Raw genomic sequence first — 23,107 nt, 5'->3', positions numbered from 1 at the left:
AATATCATTCTATTAGTGCTGGGTTATGTTCTTTTATATACCATTCTCTGTGAGGGGACAGAGGGAACTCTTTTTTTCCTACTTTAACAAAAATCCCTCCTAACCATTAGTAAGTGGGAGAGGAGGTGGCACCACTTGGTAAAAAGATTAAAGAGAATTATGTAGGACATATTTATTATTCCTTCTTGTAAGGTATACTAAATATACATCTCAGTGTTCATCTGGTTTAATCTGAAATTAGGAAACTGGTGGGTAAGTTAAGAGATATTTCCCTTGGAAGATATTCCACAAAGAAACATTTATAAAGTAAATTTCCCTTGAGGGGATATCAGATCCTTTCCACAGAAAGTGTGCCCTTCAAAAGTACAATTATGAACTTCAAGGGTACAGAATTTCTGGCAGCAAGATTTACCAGTATCCAGGCAGATGGTGAGCATGATGGCCCTGGAAAGGATCTCAAAGCTCCTTGTAGTTTTGTGAAGAATTTTAACATACTCCAAAAAACCTTTTGAGCATATTAATTAGTGGCCACAATCGGTAAAGACTGAGTAACACTTCCATAGAATTATTTTGTATTTGTTCCTCTCTGATAAAATATGCTCTATTTTAGATGCATATTTCCAAGTGAATCATATGCGTTGAGAAAAACCTTTCAATATGTATTTGCATAATACCCATTTCATAAACACAATAAGAGAAGTTGTCACTGCGGTAAACTGCTTTCTTGTCATATTTTAGTGCTCTTTCATGTATCTTTTCTTTCAAGACATCATTGGCACACACACTATTTAAGCAGCTTTGAAGTTAGGTTAGAAAACACGAAGAGCAAGTTGGGGCAGAGGAATTATTCACATAAAGAACTTAGATAATTTACATAATATATATATATATGTAATATGATGCAAATAGTCTCAACTGCTCTTTTTAAAATTGCCTTTTAATTGTCCTTGAAAAGGTGAACAACATAACCCATGCAGTGAAATCTTCAAACAGCTAGACACAGTAGTTCAGAGAAGCATTTTATATATATATATATATATATATATATATATATATATATATATATATATAGCCTAATCATGATAATTCAAATGCCATTAACCATTTCCACACTGATCATTTTAACAAAAATACCAAAACCAATTCTTTACTGCCTACATTTTTCAATATTTCAAATCACATTTTTTTTTCCTTTGGGGTTTACTTGGCTTTGCCACAGAATTTTTGTTTGCAATATGGAAATGCTGCAGAGTTCAGGTTCAGCCTGATGCAGAGTACATGAGGGTTTGATGCTTTACTCATCAGAGGAGGTAGAGTCTTCTGGAGGGCCAGGAGATGAACAAGGATATTAAGGAACAAAAGACCTACTTATGTGCAAATTAGGAACTTTTTCTAACATTTTGTCCAGGACTTGGGCCCTGAATGAAGGATATTTAGATATCAGTGCAGAAAGGCAGGGCTGAAGACAGAAATGCTGGGCACCTGGGAAAGGCTGGGGGGCTGGCTCTGGACACAATTGGGGGAGGCAAAGCCTCAGATGGAAGGGACCAGACTGGGGGCTAGCCTCTTTCTGCTAGCCATTCTGCAGTGCCCAGCAATTTAAAAATCCCAGAGCTTCACAGCTGCGATAGTAGCAGCAGTGGTTGGGAGCCCTAGGCTCTTTAAATTGCTGGGCTCCGGGGCATCTACCTCCTTTGCTCCCCCCCAGCAACAGCCCTGCAGAGAGAAGTCCAATTATAGCATTTGCTTTTCAGTACATCAGCACTAAATGAACCACTGAGTTAACACACTTTGTGCCAAGCAAAATTTCATGGAAACTACTCATGGGTTTTTTTGGTGTGTATCTGCTGATTACATCAAGCAATAAAACATTCTTTAATGAGAACCTAATTGACAATTTTGCTTATATATGAGGCACAGGAGATGTTAACTATTTTTACAATAGCTATACTAGCTGTATAGCACTAATGGTAGAGAACATGGAGTGAGTAGCATATAGCAGGCAGACATTATTAACGGACTTTTCTTTAGTTATTTTGGAAACATTTTTCTAATAGTGTTAAGTATATGTGGACTATTTGATGATTGTCACATCTACAGAAAATATGAATCATTATGATTATGCAACTCTAAGTTATGCATAACTCTTGGCTCTTTTAAGGAACTGTTTATTATTCTAAGAATATTGTTAAGAATCTGTGCCTATTTTATTCTGTGAATCCATGTCTGTGCAAGAACAGGTAAGTCCTGTGTTCTCTATAAATAGAAATAGAACTCTGCTGCCTCACCCAGCATACAAGTACTGAATAACCAGTACTAAAACATGCAGCAGTAGAAAATAACTTGTACAGAGATAATGTAACTCAACTGCTACTTATCAGATGAATTTTAAAAATACCTGAGCTTTTACTTCTAATCTTCCATTTCAGTCAATCACTAAAAATGAGCTTTCACGGCTTCTACTGAGGTGAATAAGTGTGCTCATTTTCTCCAAAAATAAAACAAAACAGATTAAACTATAAGGAACGAATGAAATTCCAACAACGTTAACTTGGCCATAATGCACACAATGTAGCACTTTTACGAACTGTTATATACTGCTTTTTAAAAAGATGAACTTCATTATATCATTTTCACAACACAAGTTTGTAGAGGCAAAATTAGAAAGGCAAAGGAACAAACAAGCTCAATCTACCTAGAGAAATAAAATGTAATAAGGAAATATTCTACAAATACATTAGAAGGAAGAGGAAGACCAAAGACAGGGTAGGTCTGTTACTCAATGAAATATGAAAAACAGTAACAGAAAACATGGAAAAACAAGTCTTGTGGTACCTTAGAGACATATTTATTAAGACATTAGTTTTCATGGGAAAATCCCACTTCATCAGATGAATCGAGTGGAAGTTACAGAAGCAGGAGTACATATAGGAAGAAGTTATGTTTGTTAATGAAGCTTGTTAATGAAAAAGGTCCTTGATGACCTGTTTGTTCTGGCTTTCACCAAGAAGGATTGGTGGCAACTGGATGCCTAATATAATGAATACCTATGAAAATGGGGTAAGTTCAAAAGCTAAAATGTGGAACGAACAAGTTAAAAATTACTTTGAAAAATTATGAGGAATGCTGTGGTACACTTAAGGGTATGTCTACACTACCACCCTAGTTCGAACTAGGGTGGTAATGTAGGCATACCGCATTTGCAAATGAAGCCCGGGATTTGAATTTCCCGGGCTTCATTTGCATAAGCCGGCCGGCGCCATTTTTAAATGCCGGCTTGTTTGAACCCCGTGCCGCGCGGCTACACGCGGCACGGGCTAGATAGTTCGAACTAGCAAGCCATTCCACACTATCTGTATGCCTCATGGAAGTGTGGAATGGCTTGCTAGTTCGAACTATCTAGCTCGTGCCGCGTGTAGCCGCGCGGCACGGGGTTCGAACAAGCTGGCATTTAAAAATGGCGCCGGCTGGCTTATGCAAATGAAGCCCGGGAAATTCAAATCCCGGGCTTCATTTGCAAATGCGGTATGCCTACATTACCCCGCTAGTTCGAACTAGCGGGGTAGTGTAGACATACCCTTAGAGACTAACAGATTTATTAAGGGTAAAACACACTGCATCAAATGAAATGGACTGGAGTTTACAGAGGCATGGGTATATACAAAGAGAACAAAAGAAAGAGTACAGGCAGTCCCCGAGTTACGCGGATCCGACTTATGTTACAAACGGGGATTTTCTCGCCCCGGAGGACTGGAGTGGTGGGACGCCTGGTCCCACCGCCCGCCTCCTCCGGTGCGAGAAAAGCTGCTCCCCGTCTCCCTGGTCTGCTGGGGGAGCCAGCAGACCAGGGAGACGGGGAGCAAAGCGGCGGAGGACCCGGGTCCGGACCCACGGCGCTGATCTGGAAGCGCCGCAGTCCGGCCCGGGTCCTCCGCCGCTTTGCTCCGTGTCTCCCTGGTCTGCTGGGGAGGGACGCAGTTAGTGCCCCCCCCAGCAGACCAGGGAGACGTGGAGCAAAGCCCAGGGCCTGTGGTAGAGCAGGTGGGGTGCTGCCGGTTGGTCCCGCAGCACCGCTCCTTGGTGCTACTGGACCAACCTGGCAGCACCCCAGCTGCTCTGCCCTAGGAGTCCTGATTCAGCCGCTGCTGATCAGTTTCAGCAGTGGCTGAATCAGGACGCCTGGGGCAGAGCAGCTGGGGTGCTGCTGGGTTGGTCCAGTAGCGCTGAGGAGCAGCCGTGCTACTGGACCAACCTAGCAGCACCTGAGCTGCTCTGCCCCAGGCGTCTCCAAGTCAGCCGCTGCTGAAACTGACCAGCGGCTGACTACAGGAAGCCCGAGGCAGAGTTGCTCTGCCCCGGGCTTCCTGGAATCAGCTGCTGATCAGTTTCAGCAGCAGCTGACTTGGGGACGCCTGGGGTTCTTAAGTTGAATCTGTATGTAAGTCGGAACTGGTGTCCAGATTCAGCCGCTGTTGAAACTGATCAGTTTCAGCAGCGGCTGAATCTGGATGCCAGTTCCGACTTACATACAGATTCAACTTAAGAACAAACCTACAATCCCTATCTTGTACGTAACCCGGGGACTGCCTGTACTTGTGTAAATGAAGTTAGTCAAATCAAGGTGGAAATGGGCTCATTCACAGCAGTTGATGTGGAAATGTGGATTTGCAGTGCATTAATTAGTTATTCAATCCTAAATTGATAGTGTTGAATTTGTAAATGAACTCCATTTCAACCGTCTCTCTTTGTAACTAGTTTTTGAAATTCTTTTGTAGAAGGTTGAACCTCTCTGGTCCAGCAACATCTGTGGTCTGGCATGATTTTAGATAGCCAGATGTTCACTTATGGGTGTGGCCAATAAAGTTTGTTTACAACCACGAGTCCTGGCTCTCAGTGTTCTGTGCTACTATTTAGTTCTAATTTAACCCTAAATATCTTCTAAGAGCCCAGTAAGCAGTGGAATTTTTGATAACGCTGCAAGACAACATTGACCTCCCGCAGTATGGCAAATTCTCTGGTTCAGCATTGGTCAGGTCACATGGGTGCTGGACTAGAGAAGTTCAACCTGTAGCTACAAGACTGTTATAAGGTGGAAGGAGGAAAATATTCTCCTTAACTTCCGATGATAGAACAAGAAGAAATGGGTTTAAATCGCAGAAAGGCAGGCTTAGGTTGGACATGAGGAAAAATTCCTTGTCAGAGGAGTTAGACATTTTTAAGAGCAGATTAGACAAACACTTGTCAGGAATTATCTAAACAGGGCTTGATGCTGCCATTACTGCATAGGACTAGACTTGATGACTTCTTGAGGATCCTCCCAGTTCCATTATTCTATAATTTATATTGTAACGTAGTCAAATCTCAGAGGGATAGCAGTGTTAGTCTGTATCTGCAAAAACTATGAGGAGTCCTGTGGTACCTTAGAATAACAGATTTATTAGGGTATAATCTTCATGAGTCAAACCTACTTTATCGAATGAATTGGAATGGAAATTACTAAAGTGTAGGACCAGTGTTAAAACCTGGTCAGGATGGATGTGGCTCACTTGCAGCAGCTGATGACAGTTTGAATACTAAGAGAGGGAAAGTTGCCTTTGTAGTGAGATAACCAATTCAAATCTCTATTCAGTCCTAATTTGTATTCCTTTTTGTAATCTGGTTTTGGATTTTTTTTTGTAGAAGTGTCATGGGGTGGGGTAAGCCCAGCCCCCTCTCAAGCCCCATCTGGGGTGCTCCACTTCATAATTCTTACAGTCCCCGAGTCAGCAGCAGCCCAGTCAGTGGAATAATAAGGCCCAGTAGCCAAGTCTGTGGCAGCCCCCATCAGCGGGGCAACAGGATCCAGCAGCTTAGTCCCTATTGCAGGGCAGTAAGGCCTACTGGCCTGAATTGATAGTCCAGATGTAGTGCCCCCCATGGGGACTAACAGGGTGGTGTAGGAGGATTGAGACCCTCCTTTTCCACCGGGTCCCAGCCCAGGGTCCTGTCAGTGATGGGAGTATCCCACTACTAGCTCAGCGGGAAATCCGTCCCAAACAAACTGAACTCATAGGGTGCTCCAGCTTTTCGCCGTGGGCTACTTCCCTCACTGTTCCAGACCATCAGCATCTTCCCCACCTGTGTACTCTGGGCTGTATGCTTTCCCAGCTGGTCTCTGATGGCTGGCCTCTGCTGTGGTGTTCATCAGTTGCTGCTCCTCTGGACTGGGGGCCTCCCTGGACGGTCTCTGCTGCAGCATCCAAGTGCTGCTCCTTCTTTGGAGCTCTGGCAGCAGCTCCTGCTTCTGCAGTGGTCAGTCATGACTGAGCTGCTCCCTTAGCCTTTATACTGGTCTCCCAGCTGCAGCATGCCCAGCACAGCTGTGGGGGAGGGACCCTCTCAGCCAAGTAGGCCTGGTTAACCCCTGCAGACCCAGTGCAGGACTGGCACACCTCATGACAAGAAGGATGGCTGCTTTTAAATCCATTACCAAATGTCCAGGGAGGTTCAAGTGTTCTACTGATTTATATGTGTTACCTTTTAGAAATCTGATTTCTTTCCATTTATCTTTTGGCACAGGGAGATAGTTTGGTTTAGCCCGGCCCATACACACGGCAGAGGAGCATTTCTGGCACATGATGTCATATATCACATTAGTAGACATACTGGTGGCTGAGTCCCTGATGGTGTGGTTTATTTGGTTAGGTCCAGTCATGCTGTCGCTTGTTCAGATATGTGGACAGAGTTGGCTATGGGATTTGTTGCAGGGAAAGGTTTCTGGATACGTGTTTCTGTGGTATGTCATGTAGCGGCTGCTGCTGAGTATTTGCTCCAGGTTGTGGGGGTTGTCTGTAGGCAAGGACTGGCCTGTCTCCCAAGGTCTGTGAGATACTGATAGAAATGTAGCCATGTTAGTCTGGTCTAGCTGAAACAAAAAACAGGACTATATAGCACTTTAAAGACTAAAAAGACTAATAAACCATCTTGTTAGTCTTTAAAGTGCTACATAGTCAAGGTCTGTGAGAGTGAAGGATCATTTTCCAGGATTGATTGTAGATTGTCAGTGATGTGCTGGGAAGGTTTTAGCTGGGGGCTGTAGGTGATAACCAGCAGTATTCTCTTATTTTCCTTGTTTGGCCAGACCTGTTATAGGTGAAACCCACTCATCAGCAGCTTCACAAGTTCTGACTGTTTCAGTTCTCTGTTACTTAGATTAATTTTGTCCAATAGCTAGAAGGTTCTAGCTAGTGTTTTGATACTTATGCATTATGAATTGCTAAAGCGATTTTAGTCTACTGCATAGCCTAATGCTGCACACTTGTATGGGGAAGAAAATCACAAACAGACCTCATCATAGAACTGGAAGAGACCTCAGAAGGTCATCAAGTCCAGCCCCCTGCTCTAGGCAGGACCAATTCCAACTAAATCAACCCAGCCAGGGCTTTGTCAAGCCGAGACTTAAACAACTCTAGGGATGGAGACTCCACTACTTCCCTAGGTAACCCATTCCAGTGCTTCACCACTCTCCTAGTGAAATAGTTTTTCCTAATATCCAACCTGGACCTCTCCCACCACAACTTGAGACCATTGCTCCTTGTTCTGCCATCTGTCACTACTGAGAAAAGCCTGTCTCAATCCTCTTTGGAACCTCCCTTCAGGAAGTTGAAGGCTGCTATTAAATCCCCCGTCACTCTTCGCTTCTGCAGACTAAACAGACCCAAGTCCCTCAGCCTCTCCACATAAGACATATGCTCCAGCCCCCTAATCATTTTGGTTGCCCTCCGCTGGACCCTCTCCAATGCGTCCACATCTTTTTGTAGTGGGGGGCCCAGAACTGGACACAATACTCCAGATGCGGCCTCACCAAAGCCGAATAAAGGGGAATGATGACATCTCTGGATCTGCTGGCAATGCTCCTCTTAATGCAACCTAATATGCCATTAGCCTTCTTGGCTACAAGGGCATACTGTTGACTCATATCTAGCTTCTCATCCACTGTAACCCCCAGGTCCTTTTCTGCAGAACTACTACTTAACTGGTTGGTCCCCAGCTTGTAACTATGTTTGGGATTCTTCTGTCCCAAGTGCAGGACTCTACACTTGTCCTTGTTGAACCTCATCAGATTTCTTGTGGCCCAATCCTCCAATTTATCTAAGTTATTCTGTACCCTATCTCTGCCCTTAAGCGTATCTACCTCTCCCCGCAGCTTTGTGTCATCCGCAAACTTGCTGAGGGTGCAATCCATCCCCTCATCCAGATCATTAATAAAGATATTGAACAAAACCGGTCCTAGAACCGAACCTTGGGGCACTCCACTAGAAACCGACCGCCATCCTGACATCAAGCCATTGATCACTACCCGCTGGGCCCGGCCTTCTAGCCAGCTTTCTATCCATCTTACCATCCATTTATCCAATCCACAATCCCTTAACTTGCTGGCAAGAATATTGTGGGAGACCGTATCAAAAGCCTTGATAAAGTCAAGGTATATAACATCCACTGACTTCCCCATGTCCACTGAGCCAGTTACCTCATCATAGAAGCTAATCAGATTGGTCAGGCACGACTTGCCCTTTGTGAATCCATGCTGACTATTCCTAATCACTTTCCTCTCATCCAAGTGCCTCAATATGGATTCCCTAAGGATCCCTTCCATGATTTTTCCAGGAACCGAGGTAAGACTGACTGGCCTATAGTTCCCTGGATCATCCTTCTTCCCTTTTTTGAAGATGGGCATCACATTTGCCTTTTTCCAGTCATCCGGGATTTCTCCCGATCTCCACGACTTTTCAAAGATAATAGCCAAAGGCTCCACAATGACATTTGCCAACTCCCTCAGTACCCTCGGATGCACTAAGTCCGGACCCATGGATTTATGTACGTTTAGCTTTTCTAAATAGTTCCTAACCTGTTCTTTACCCACCACGGGCTGTCCATCTTCATCCCATCTTGCGTCACTTGGCGCAGAAGTCCAGGAGCGGACCTTGTCCGTGAATACAGAGGCAAAGAAAGTATTGAGTATTTCAGCTTTCCCCACATCATCTGTCACTAGGTTACCTCCTTCATCCATTAGGGACCGCACACCCTCTCTGATCACCTTCTTCTTGTTAACATGCCTGTAGAAACCTTTCTTGTTATCCTTCACATCCTTAGCCAGTCGCAATTCCATTTGCGCTTTCGCCTTCCTAATAACCCCCCAGCATTCTCGAGCTATACCTTTAAACTCCTCCCTTGTCATTTGTTTCCACTCTTTGTAAGCTTCCTTTTTGTGCTTAAGTTCACCAAGGATTTCCCCTGTAAGCCAGTCCGGTCTCCTACCATGTTTGCCTCTCTTGCTACGCGTCGGGATGGTTTCTTTCTGTGCCTTCAATAAGGCTTCTTTAAAATACTGCCAGCTGTCCTGGACTCCTTTCCTCTTCATGTTAACATCCCAGGGGATTCTGCCCATCAGATCTCGGAGGGAGTCAAAATCTCCTTTTTTGAAATCCAAGGTGTGTATTTTACTACTCTCTTTTCTTCCTTTGGTCAGGATCCTGAAATCTACTATCCCATGATCACTGCTTCCCAGGTTGTCACCCACCTCCACTTCCCCTATTAGTTCCTCCGTGTTTGTGAGCAGAAGGTCAAGCTGCGCACGGTCCCTGGTCGGATCCTTCAGCACCTGTGTCAAGAAGTTATCCCCAACATTCTCCAAAAACTTCCTGGATTGCCTGTGTACTGCCGTATAGGTTTCCCAGCAGATGTCAGGGTGATTAAAGTCCCCCACGAGAACCAGGGCCTGCGATCTGCAAGCTTCGCTCAGTTGTCCGAAGAAAGCCTCATCTACCTCATCCACCTGATTCGGTGGCCTGTAGCAAACACCAACCACAACATCAATGCTGTTGTTTGCTCCTTTAAACTTAACCCATAGGCTCTCAACAGGTTTTTCTCCCTCTTTATACTGGAGTTCAGAGCAATCGTAGTGCTCTCTTACATATAGTGCAACTCCTCCTCCTTTTCTCCCCTGCCTGTTGTTCCTGTACAGTCTATACCCTTCCATGACAGCGCTCCAGTCATGCGAGTCATCCCACCAAGTCTCTGTTATCCCAATTAAATCATATTTCTTGGTCTGGGCCAGGGCCTCCAGTTCTTCCTGTTTGTTGCCCAGGCTTCTCGCATTAGTGTACAAACACTTCAGGTAACCAGTTGATCGTCCTATCTTGTCCATTCGAAACATGGGTCCTCCTTTCTTGCCCCTTCCTCTCTGCATTTCTTCCCGGTATCCGACTTTCCCACTCCCCTCAGGGTTTTGGTCACCGTCCCCCGATGAACCTAGTTTAAAGCCCTCCTCACTAGGTTTGCAACCCTGCCCGCGAAGTATCTAGTTAAATACAGCTGTGAGCCTGAAGACCACTCTACTGCTTTGGTTTTCACTCCATGCAAACGTCTTTCCTCCAATCATCAGTCAAGAGATGGCTATCTTATGCAGGTACAAGAAATCACCATGACAACCTTGCTTATCCACTTCACACTTGCTCTAAGTCCCACTAACCATTCTGGGCAGCAGAAGAAGCTGTCATCCAACTTCTACCCAGAGGACACCTGTGCATGCTCTGACAAACAAAAAGCACCTCCTATATCATCCCACTATCAAAGGCGTGATGCAAAAATGGAGAATCAAAGATTCACCACCGTCCAAAAGCAGAAAACTCCAAACCATTGAACTAGCCCGATTCCACACAATAGGTGAGAAAAGCCATTTGTAACCTCTATATTATAAGGAGCTAATCAGAGTGGACAGATGAGTTACATAAAGTTTTTAAAAGACATGTAAAATTAAGTGACCCATAATCCAACAGCAGTAATATCTGACAGGGTGTGCACTAGAAGATCTAGTATGCTTCTTTGGCACTTGAAGAAAATATCTTTGGCCTCTTGTTCACCTCTGTTAATTGACTGAGCCTTAGTCAAGGGGAGGGGCTACCAGGGCTTTATAAAGCTGTGAGTCAGCGACCAGGGAGCTTGCGAACAGGGAGTTTAGAGGGGGAGGTTAGAGGACGCTAGTTTCTTCTGACCTTCTTTAAACATAACTTTTATAATAATCTATATTCCAGATATTTAATAAGAAGCCCAGTTTATAATTAAACTTATTCATAAGAAAAATGGAGACAGAAGCCCAGCAGCAGAGTAGGGCCTATCCTGTTTATTGTGTCGAGTGTAACATGTATGATTACCTGCCCTGTGGGCAGGTGGTGTATTTGTGCACCCATTGCAAGGAGCTCCTGACCCTCAGAGACCGAGTTGGAGCTTTGGAGGCCAGGGTGGCTGAACTGGAGGAGCTAAGGGAGTCAGAGAGCTATGCTGATGAGACTTTCCGGGACACTGTAGTACTGTCCCACCTCCAATCTGAGAGCCCCAGAGCTCTTACGGGAGGATGAAAGTCTCAAGGAAACAGAGCATTCAATGGAAGCAGAGGGAAACCATCCCATAGTTGGGACCCTACTTCCACTGAGGATACCTCTGAGGGGGAGGGAATGCCAGTTGTTAGGAAGAACCAGGTATTAGTAGTGGGTGATTCAATCGTTGGAAACATAGATAGCTGGATTTGTGATGACCGGGAGAACCGTATGGTCACTTGCCTGCCTGGTGCGAAGACTGGATCTCTCAAAGCATCTAGATAGACTTATGTGTAGTGCTGGGGAGGAGCCAGTGGTCGTGGTACATGTAGGTACCAATGACATAGGGAAGGGTAGGAGAGATGTCCTGGAGACCAAATTTATGTTGCTAGGAAAGAGACTGAAATCCAGGACCTCTATGGTGGCATTCTTGGAAATGCTTCCAGTTCCACGCCCAGGGCCAGGTAGGCAGTCAGAGCTTCACAGTCTCAATGCATGGATGAGACGATGGTGTAGGGAAGAGGGGTTTAGATTTATTAGGAACGTGGGACACTTTTGGGACAGGGGGAGCCTATACAGAAAGGATGGGCTCCACCTAAACCAGGGTGAACCAGACTGCTGAAACTAAACATTAAAAAGGCCGTAGAGCAGTTTTTAAACTAAGAATTAGGGAAAGCCAATAGGTGCAGAGAAGCATGTAAATCGGATGGAAACTTCTCTTAGAGAAGAATTCAGTGATAGAGATTCTCTAAGCTGTAGTCAGAAAGAAAGGAGAAGAGAGGACAAACAAGGGACCAGATCAGACAAACAACCGCATATACACAAATCCAATGCATCAGAGAAGGGCAGACAAATAAGCAGTGGCAAATTTTTTAAGTGCTTCTACACAAATGCTAGGAGACTAACAAGATGGGTGAACTAGAGTACCTCGTATTAAAGGAGGAGATTGATATAACAGGCATCACTGAAATGTGGTGGAATGAGGAAAAGCTGTGGCACACAATCATACCGGGATATAAAATGTATCGGAAGGATAGAACAGGCCGGGTGGCTGGCGGAGTGGCACTGTATGTAAAAGATAACGTAGAATCAAATGAAATAAAAATCTTAAATGAATCAACATGTTCAACAGAATCGCTGTGGATAGTAATTCCATGCTCCAATAATAAGAAATTAGCAGTAGGGATATATTACCGACCACCTGACCAGGACAGCGATACTGACATTGAAATGCTGAGGGAGATTAGAGAGGCTACCAAAATAAAGAACTCTATAATAATGGGGGATTTTAATTATCCCCATATTGACTGGATACATGTCACCTCAGGAAAAGAAGTAGAGATAAAATTTCTCAATGGCTTAAATGACTACTTTTTGGAGTAGCTGGTACAGGAACCCACAAAGGGAGAGGCAAGTCTCAATTTAGTCCTGAGTGGAGTGCAGGATCAGGTCCAGGAGATAACCATTACAGGACTGCTTGGGAATAGTGACCATAATATAATAACATTTAACATTCCTGTGGTGGGAAAAACACCTCAGCAGTCCAGAACTCTGGCATTTAATTTCAAAAAGGGAAATTACACAAAAATGAGGTTAGTTAAACAGAAATTAAAAGGCACAGCGACTAGAGCCAAATCTCTGCAAGCTGCATGGAAACTTTTTAAAGACTCCATAATAGAGGCCCAAATTAAATATATACCCCGAATTAAAAAACATAGCAAGAGACCTAAAAAAGAGTCACCGTGGCTTAACCACCATGTAAAAGAGCAGTGAGGGACAAAAAGGCATCTTTTAAGAAGTGGAAGTCCAATCCTAGTGCGATAAATAGAAAGGAACATAAACACTGTCAAATCAAGTATAAAAATGTAATAAGCAAAGCAAAAAAAAAAAAAAAAAAAAAAAAAAAAAGATTTTGAGGACCAGCTAGCCAAAACTCTCAAAGAAATAACAAAATGTTTAAGTACATTAGAAGCAGGAAGCCTGCTAAAAAACCAGTGGGTCCCTTAGACGATCGAAATATAAAAGGAGCAATCAAGGACGATAAAGCCATTGCGGAGAAACTAAATTATTTCATTGCTTCAGTCTTCATGGCTGAGGATGTTAGGGAGATTCCCAAATCTGCACTGTCCTTTGTGGGTGATGAATCTGAGGAACTGTCCCATATGGAAGTGTCATTAGAGAAGGTTTTGGAACAAACAGAAAAACTTAATGTCAACAAATCTCCGGGACTGGATGGTATTCATCCAAGGGTTCTAAAAGAACTCAAATGGGAAATTGCTGAACTATTATCTGTGGTTTGTAACCTTTCCTTTAAATCGACTTCTGTACCTAATGACTGGAAGGTAGCTAACGCGACACTAATATTTTAAAAGGGCTCTAGAGGCGATCCTGGCAATTACAGACCAGTAAGTCTCAAATTAGTTGAAACAATAGTAAAGAATAAAATTGTGAGGCACGTAGAAGAACATAATTTGTAGGACAAAAGTCAACATGGTTTCTGTAAAGGGAAATCATGTCTTACTAATCTATTAGAGTTCTTTGATGGGGTTAACAAACATGAGGACAAGGGGGATCCAGTCGATATAGTACACTTAGATTTTCAGAAAGCCTTTGACAAGGTCCCTCACCAAAGGCTCTTCTGTAAATTACATTGCCATGGGATAAGAGGGAAGGTCCTTTCATGGATTGAGAACTGGTTAAAAGACAGGAAACAAAGGGTAGGAATAAATGGTAAATTTTCAGAATGGAGAGGGGTAACTAGTGGTGTCCCCCAAGGGTCAATCCTGGAACCAATCCTGTTCAACTTATTCATAAATGATCTGGAGAAAGGGGTAAGCAGTGAGGTAATAAAGTTTGCAGATGATACCAAACTTTAGTCAAGACAGAAGTAGACTGTAAAGAACTTAAAGATCTCACCAAACTGAGTGATTGGGCAACAAAATGGCAAATGAAATTTAATGTGGATAAGAGTAAAGTAATGCACATCGGGAAAAATAACCCCAACTATACGTACAATATGATGGGGGCTAATTTGGCTACAACAAATCAGGAAAGAGATTTTGGAGTTATCGTGGATAGTTCTCTGAAAACTTCCACACAGTGTGCAGCGGCGGTCAAAAAGGCAAATAGGATGTTAGGAATTATTAAAAAAGGGATAGAAAATAAGACCCAGAATATCTTACTGCCCCTGTATAAAACTATAGTATGCGCACATTTTGAATACTGTGTACAGATGTGGTCTCCTCACCTCAAAAAAGATATTTTGGCCTTGGAAAGGGTTCAGAAAAGGGCAACTAAAATGATTAGGGGTTTGGAACGGGTCCCATATGAAGAGAGGTTAAAGCAATTGGGACTTTTCAGTTTAGAAAAGAGGAGACTAAGGGGGGATATAATAGAGGTATATAAAAGCATGAGTGGCGTGGAGAGGGTGAATAAAGAAAAGTTATTTATTAGTTCCCATAATAGAAGAACTAGAAGACACCAAATGAAGTTAACGGGTAGCAGGTTTAAAACTAATAAAAAAAATTCTTCTTCACACAGCACGTAGTCAACCTGTGGAACTCCATGCCAGAGGAAGCTTGAAGGCTAGGACTAGAACAGAATTTAAAGAGAAGCTAGATAATTTCATAGAGGTTAGGTCCATAAAAGGCTATTAGCCAGGGGATAGAAATGGTATCTCTGTCCTTTGTTGGTCAGAGGCTGGAGAAGGATGGCAGGAGACAAATCGCTTGATCATTGTCTTCGATCCACCTCCTCTGGGGCACCTGGTGCTGGCCACTGTCGGCAGACAGGCTACGGGGCTAGATGGACCTTTGGTCTGACTGAGTATAGCCGTTCTTATGTTCTTATATTGATTAACTAAACAACTCTTCCTCAAGGCTCATCCTGGAGTATATCTGCTCAGAAGTTTCTGAGTTTATTCCTCTGATACAGAGGCATACTACACCTTTAAAGGAAGCTTTTTTATTTCATTTCATTTGGAAACGGAAGCCAATTACATTAGACTTCTAACAAGCAATTTTAACATATTTTAAAGTTGTATCAATAGTCATTTGACAGATATTTCTACTGCATTATACAAAGCTAACTAATTTAGGACCATATGCTACAGGGTGTCCCCGCTATAAGTCGCCTTGGTTCCTCACTAGTGTAATTGATGCTTGAGGGAGCTGTTCTGTTTGAAGTCTTCCCATTCTCCACTCTTCCGTCGTACAAAAAAAGGACCAATTTGTGTAAATGGATGTCAGCCGCAGAAAAAAATTTCCTGCTTTACATCCTTTCACTATAGGTCCACTTTTTTGGAACGCATCTTGGATGTATAGCAGGGACACCCTGTGTTATAATTTATATAGCAAGTGTTCCTATAAGAACCAGATATCACTAACTTTCAGGTATCAAGTATATACTCATCTGCACAAGCACTGTCACACCATTTATTGAAGGTGGAAAGACTTATGCCTGGGCTATTCAGTTAAGAACTTGTAAACCAGCTTTTCCATTTTTAGAAACAGGGCTTTGAAAGGCTTGGATCTTACCTATCTTAAGTTTACACCACATAACACTGAAATGTGCAGTCATCTTTTCCTTATAATCAGTGTTTTTGGGTAACCACACCCTCCTGAACTAGTCATTTTGTACTACTGATGAAACTACCACAACTTGATTAGTAACATTTGGAGTGTTTCTAAGAAGTTTCAAAGTTGTAATTCTAAGAAAATTTTGAATAGACCTATTTATAACCCAAAACCAAGACAGATGCCAAAATACCAACCATTAGATCTATATTTAAGGAGACACACTGACTGAGGTTCAGAGTAACAACTTAATTGTATATAACACTAGAATATAGAATGGTTTCATTTCTTAATAAGTTACATATAATAGTACAAGATAATTAAAAAAGATATAGTGAAAGAAAAAACATTTCTGGAGAGGGTTGAGGTTTTGCTCAAAAAGATCAAGAGGCTGTGCCATATGTTTCACATATTTGACTGATGTGGAACAGCTGCTTACATCATCAGAAGTGCTATCTTACCTGGGACTTTGTCAACAGATGCAAAAACGGATCGTTGTACAGTAGGGTCACAGCTGCCACGCCGTGATTGGTCATAAAATCTAAATGGCAGGTGCTGTGATGCAGATGTAGAGCTGTGTCCAAAACCCATCACTTCAGTTGAAGGCTGTACAGGAAGATCCAGGAGAGCTACATTTAAGAAATTGATTGTTTGTTAATAAACCTTCTGGATAACCATCTGCTTGCATAAACCCCCTTAACAGATACATCTCTTAACAGATAGAAGTTCAGAAAGTATAACTGCTGATATTCTAGTTTATGTAGGTTCTGATACTGCCCGCATTATCATCACCTGAGTACCTTCCATTAATGACTTCAGCAATACTAAACATATAGTTCATACCCTCTCTCCTCCTCCACACAGGGGCAGACATTATCCTATGTGAATATGCATTTTGCTATAATCTCTCTCTGGGTACGTCCACACTACAGCGCTAATTCAAACTAACTTAGTTTGAATTAGTTAATTCGAACTAAGCTAATTCGAACTAACGCGTCTAGAACTAAAAACTAGTTCGAATTAGCGTTTTGCTAATTCAAACTAGCATGTCCACATTAAGTGGACCCTGAACTGGGCTTAAGGATGGCCGGAAGCAGTGCCGGCAGGGCATCAGAGGAGGACTTAGAGCATGGAGATGCTGTCTCAGGCTAGCCGAGGGCTGCGCTTAAAGGGTCCCGACCCCCACCCTGGACAGACAGTTCTTAGGGGTGCCCCGCTTGCAAACCAGTCCTGGCTTGGAGTGCCCGCAGTACCCACACTGGGCACATCACAGCACTCGGCCATCAGCCCGGCTGCACTTGCCGCAGGCTGCCATCTGGGGAGAGGGGGCAATTGGGGGCTGCAGGAAAGCTTCCACCCCCAGAAGCCCGCAGAGCCAGCCCAGTCCTCCCCATCGGGGGCTCGTACCCCATTCCTCCCTCACCTCCTTCCACTTACCCTTCCCTAGCCCCCCTTCCTGATGTACAAAATAAAGGACAATTGTGTTCAAAAATGGAATCTGTCTTTATTGAACAAAACTGGGGGAGACTGGGAAAAGGAGGTGGGAGAGGGGAAGAGACAGGCTGGGAGAGGGGAGAGCAACTAAAATGATCAGGGGTTGGGAACAGGTCCCATATGAAGAGAGGCTATAGAGACTGGGACTTTTCAGCTTAGAAAAGAGGAGACGGAGGGGGGACAGGATAGAGGTCTCTAAAAGCAGGAGTTGGGTGGAGAGGGTGCATACAGAAAAGTTCTTCATTAGTTCCCATAAAGAAGGACTAGAGGACACCAAAGGAAAGGAATGGATAGCAGGCTTCAAACTAGTAACAGAAAGTTGTTCTTCACGAAGCAAAGAGTCAACCTGTGGAACTCCTTGCTGCAGGAGGCTGTGAAGGCTAGAACTAGAACAGAGTTTAAAGGGACGTGAGATCAAGTCATGGAGGTTGGGTCCATGGAGTGCTATTAGCCGGGGGTAGGAGTGGTGTCCCTGCCCAAGGTTTGTGGAAGGCTGGAGAGGGATGGCACGAGACAAATGGCTTGGTCACTGTCTTCGGTCCATCCCCTCCAGGGTCCCTAGGGTTGGCCGCTGTCGGCAGACAGACTACTGGGCTAGATGGACCTTTGGTCTGACCCAGGACGGCCATTGTAAGCTCAGGGCTCAGGGTCGGGGGTCTCAGTGGACCACCTTGATTTTCATGCACACCTGCTCATGGGTTGCCAGGCTGGCAGCTCTCCTGCCCTAGACAGCCACTTTCCTGTGCCTAGTGCGGAGATCGTGGACGAGGTCCACGATGTCCGCACTAGCCCAGGCGGGTGCCCGCCTCTTGCGGTCCCGGGCAAGCTCCCGGGAGCCGCCAGCCTGGTCTCGGGAAGAGGGGGAGGGCTGGGGGGCATCGGGTGGGTGGCTCGAGCCGTGCCAGGTGCAGGGTCTGCTGGCTGGGTGCTGGTAGGCTTGCACCTGGCACGGGCACCGTAGCCAGCCCGTGCCCCTTTAAGGGCTCCGGGGCCGGGAGGGGGGCAATAGTTTCCCCCTGGTGTTGGCCAGAGTGGCCACCAGGGAAACCTGGGGAGGTCTAGCCTCCCACTCGTTCGAATTAACTTTCATAGGCGCAACTTTCATAACTACACACCCCTTAATTCGAACTAGTAAGTTCGAACTAGGCTTAATCCTCGTGGAATGAGGATTACCTAGTTCGAACTAAGCACTCCGTTAGTTCGAATTAAGTTCGAACTAACGGAGCGCTAATGTAGCACCTATGAAAGTTAGTTCGAACTAACTTTGTAGTGTAGACATACCCTCTATATTTTTAGAGTGCATCAGATTGTGCATCAGTTTGTCATTTGTTTAAGAACTCTTCCTAAACCATAAGAGTTAGGATTACCAAATTTGATGTGTGCAGTGGCAGTCTAAAAACTAAAAGGCTAACTGAATATTGGGAATCATTAGGAAAGGAACAGATGATAAGACAAAATACCATATTGCCTCTATATAAAGTCATTGTATGCCCACATCTTGAATACTGTATGCAGATCTGGTCACCCCATCTTAAAAAGATATATCGTATTTGGAAAAGGTACAGAAAGGGCAACAGAAATGATTAGTGGTAAGGAATAGTTTCCATAAGAGGAGAGATTAACAAGACTGGGACTTTTCATCTTGGAAAATAAATGATTAAAGCATGGAGGGATAAGTTAGAGATTTAGAAAATAGAATAAGGAAATGTTATTTACTCCTTCAGTAACATAACACAAGAAGCTCACCCAACTACATTTATAGGCAACATATTTAAAACAAACTATTTCGTCACACCTATGGAACTCTTTGCCAGGAGATGGTGGAAAAGCCCAAAATAAAACAGGGTTCCAATAAGAACAAAATAAGTTCAAGGAGCATAGGTGCATCAACGGCTACTAGCCAGAATGGGCAGGAATGGTTTCCCAAGCTTCTGTTTGCCAGAAGCGATCAATGGGCAACAGAAGATGGATCATCTGATGAATGCAGGTTCTGTTTCTTCTGAAGCACCTGGCACTCTTGGAAAACAGGATACTGGGCTAGATGGACTTTTGGTCAGACCCAATATGTTCATTCTGATGTTCTTATATAGAGCTTCGTTCTTAGCTTTTACCAAGCATGCTCAGTAACACCGCTGAAGCCTCCCTCTGTCCTCAGTCCACCCCTCATGCTATCGCTCTCCCCCTGCCCACCATCAAAGCATGCACTGGTCGTCACCCACCCCCCATCAAAATCTGAAATGGTGCCCACGTTTGCTCCTCCTCAGTCCTGACCTCTTACCCCAGCCTTTATTTTAAAAAAATACAATCATGGAAATAACACATGCATTATTTTCCAAAAAAAATTTAAAATAAATTCCTTCAGTTACAGACCTGAGCAACATTAGGTACATCTGCTAGCAAGAAGATATTGTTAAGATCTATTGTTTAGAAACTGGAAACTGGTTTCAAGATTCCTCTCTTGAGAGACAGTATTTCAGATGCATTTGAGGACACAAGAGCAGATCTTACACTGAATTGTCATGAGACATGTTTACCACTTCAAACAAAAACATTTGAAGGCATCCACTTACCTGCAATTCTCTGCATTTTCATACGTCGAGCTTGGATGCGGCCTTTTGCCAAACGCTGTTTTGCAATGATACAGCGAATGTGATCAGGAAAAACAAATGTTGCTTGGAGAATGGGAAAGGGCTTAGAATGAGGACTAGATGCAGGTTTGTGAATTATTATATTCAGAGCTCTACTATCATCTTCTACTCCAGTTACCTGCATATCCTATAAAGAAACAAACTATAGTTAGCTGTGAAACAAATTGAATTGTTCATTGTTGTTAGTTAAATTATAGATGAGCAATACATCATTACAACAAAGAAGTCAGAAAGATGGAGTAATGGTTAAAAATACACAAAATGTTGCAGTAAATTCATACAAATTTCTTGTGAAGTAAAACCAATACAGCTAATTCAGGCAAACATTCAGTTAAGTGAAATAGCTGTACCCACTATACGTTTTCTAGAAACATGACTACTGAGCTTGGCGTAACTTAATAAACAGACACTACTTTTGCAAAGCAACTCATTTATATATGTTTACATTCTGATACAGCTGGAATACCAAGGTATTTGAATTAGGTATCATCATATTTGGATTAAATGAAAAAAAAATATAAACTAGAATGAAAGATGCAGAAATCTCATTTTTTTTCAAGTACTAGCAATTCAGAGGACTAGAATTTTCTATATTTCATTGCAACATTCTGGTAATTTTGTAGAATACAAGTTTTCATAAAATTCCACAACAAATCCTAATACAGTTTGGACCTCTCTGGTCTGGCAAGTTGGGACCTTATAAGTCCTGAATGAGAGAACTTGCCAGACCGGGGAGGTGTCCCCTGTCCCCTTCCCCAGTGGCCTTCTGCCTCTGGCCCCCTTTTCTCCCTCTCCAGCCAGGCTGTCCATTGTGCCACTGCTGCCCCCCAACTCCAGACTGCCATGGGCGGCCAGGGTTCACCAGCCCCCTGCACTGATCTGGTGGTGCCACAGGTGACCAGGTTTCCCTGGCTCTACATTGCCACAGGAGGCTGCAATTTTCCAGCCCCTGACTGTGCTGCTGCGAGTGACCAGGCTTCTTCACCCTCTGTCCTGCACTGTGCAGGCAGCTCACCCCTTGCAATTAAGTTCCCAGTCTCTCTGGTCTAGGACCATTGCCAACTCAATCCACATATCTACCATAGTGGCACCACTATAGGATCTAACTATATCAGCCATACCATCAAAGGCTCATTTGTCTGCCACATCTGCTAATATGATATATATCATCATGTACCAACAATTTCCCCTTGCCCTGTACACTGGCCAAACCAAACTGTTTATACTCAAAATAATAAATGAACCTAATCAGTCATCAAGAATGGCAACATTCAAAAACCAGTAGGAGAGGACTTCAATCTCCCTGGACACACAGTAACAGACTTGAAAACTGCCATACTTCAACAAACAACAACAACAACAACAAAACCCCTTCAAAACCAGACTGCAATGTGAAACTGCAAAGCTGGAGTTCATACGCAAACTTTATATGATCAGATTGGATCTGAAGAGAGACTGGGAGCAGCTAGTTCACTACAAAAAGTATTTTTTCCCCTTTGGGTATTCTCATTTTCTTATCAACTGTTGGGAGTGGGCCACACTCACCCTGATTGAATTGATCTCCTTAGCACTGGCCCTCTGCACAGTAATCTAACACTCCCATCTTTGTATGTGTGTTATATCCTACCAAACTGAAGATGCATCTGAAGAGAGATCCAGCCCACAAAAACTTATGCCCAAATAAATGTGAAAGGGTGTGTTTACACTGCACCGTTATTTTGAGATAACTAGCATTATTTTGAAATAACAATTCAAGCGTCTACAAAGACATCCCATTATTTCAAAATAATTTTGAAATAACGGACCGCTTATTCTGAAATCAGTAAACCTCATTCTACAAGGAATACCTAATTTTATTCCAAAATAGCTATTTTGAAATAAGGCATGTGTAGACGCTCCACTGCTGCTATTTCAAAATAGCCCCTCATCAGGGCCATTTTAAGTTATTCCTCCCCAGTGCCTCCTGTGGCTCTAAACTGAGATAGCATGTCTACATTAAGGAAGCCTGCCTTGGACTAATATTGAGGCTTCTCTGTAGTGTAGACGTGCTATTTCAGAATAAGCTATTTCAGAATAACTATTTTGGAATAGCTTATTTCAAAATAAGTGTGCAGTGTAGACGTACCTATAGTCTTTAAGATGCGACAGAACTCCTCGCTGTTCTTGCTAAAACAGATTAACATGGCTACCCCTCTGAAGCATCTCATCACAAGTATTAGAAGATCTGTTCTCTACTGCTCTAATTGAGAAAATATCTACTACATAGATTTAACTTCAAGCATGTGTTGAAATGCTATGGACTTGAGCGGAACTTCAGTGCTCAATGATCAGAGATGCTTTGTTAAATAGAGATGCCTGTATGAGGGAGTTGCTTCATTTGCAGATGTCAGCCTGTGAACTTTTTAAGAGCTTCTTTGGAAAGACAGAAATTGCATAAAGCAATTTAAGAGAAGATAGAATTAGAAAAACTACTAAACACACAGAAAATAGGGAGGCATGTTATCAATTTCAAACACGCAGTGGTAAAATGAATACTAAGTTTCATTACAGTTCTTCTTACATTATAGGCTTTTCAGCTGGAAAACAAATCCGCAGGTTAACATATCTTACCTGCAAAAGGCCAGCAAATTTAACTACTCCCCAGCCCAGCCTGGCAACATCTGGCTCAACCAAACTCATCTGGTAAATATCCACAGCCAGAAATCTCTGAACTTGACCTCCATCTTTTGTAATCACGGTACAAGCAATTAAATCACTGTTATCTAAAGAAAAAAGAAATAGTTAAGATAGGCAGCTTTACAGTTAACTTGTGGCAACAGCATATTTTATTAGGTATTTCAGTTTTTTTCCCCAAGGAATATATTTTTCATTAAAAACAAGTTATCTTGCCATATTTCAGATACTCATTTTCTCTTCCCATTCAGAGTCATTTTATTATGTTTATTCACAATTTATTCCTGATATACATTGGATGATGACTTATTTTGTATGTTATTTAGCTGGTTCAGGTTTTCATTTACCAGGCTTATGTTATTAC

The 23,107-nt window shown here is 43.2% G+C and overlaps 1 protein-coding gene across 11 annotated transcripts in view; it reads right to left on the bottom strand.

Moving 5' to 3' along the window:
* The window catches only part of CLEC16A (C-type lectin domain containing 16A), a 339,195-nt gene that overhangs the window by 140,253 nt on the left and 175,835 nt on the right, over nt 1–23,107 (bottom strand). For all 11 annotated transcript variants that reach the window (XR_012896118.1, XM_075899304.1, XM_075899302.1 and 8 more), the window contains 3 exons: nt 22,681–22,832; nt 19,993–20,197; nt 16,390–16,557 (listed from right to left, as the gene is read on the bottom strand). Coding sequence is in view for 10 of the 11 variants with exons in the window: in XM_075899304.1 (XP_075755419.1) it covers nt 16,390–16,557; nt 19,993–20,197; nt 22,681–22,832 (525 nt within the window). In the remaining variant the exon portion in view is untranslated. The remainder of the gene's footprint in view (nt 1–16,389; nt 16,558–19,992; nt 20,198–22,680; nt 22,833–23,107) is intronic.

The sequence above is a fragment of the Pelodiscus sinensis genome, chromosome 16 (assembly GCF_049634645.1).
Source record: "Pelodiscus sinensis isolate JC-2024 chromosome 16, ASM4963464v1, whole genome shotgun sequence".
NCBI classification, from domain to species: domain Eukaryota; kingdom Metazoa; phylum Chordata; order Testudines; family Trionychidae; genus Pelodiscus; species Pelodiscus sinensis.
This window is presented reverse-complemented; position numbering and strand designations above follow the sequence as displayed.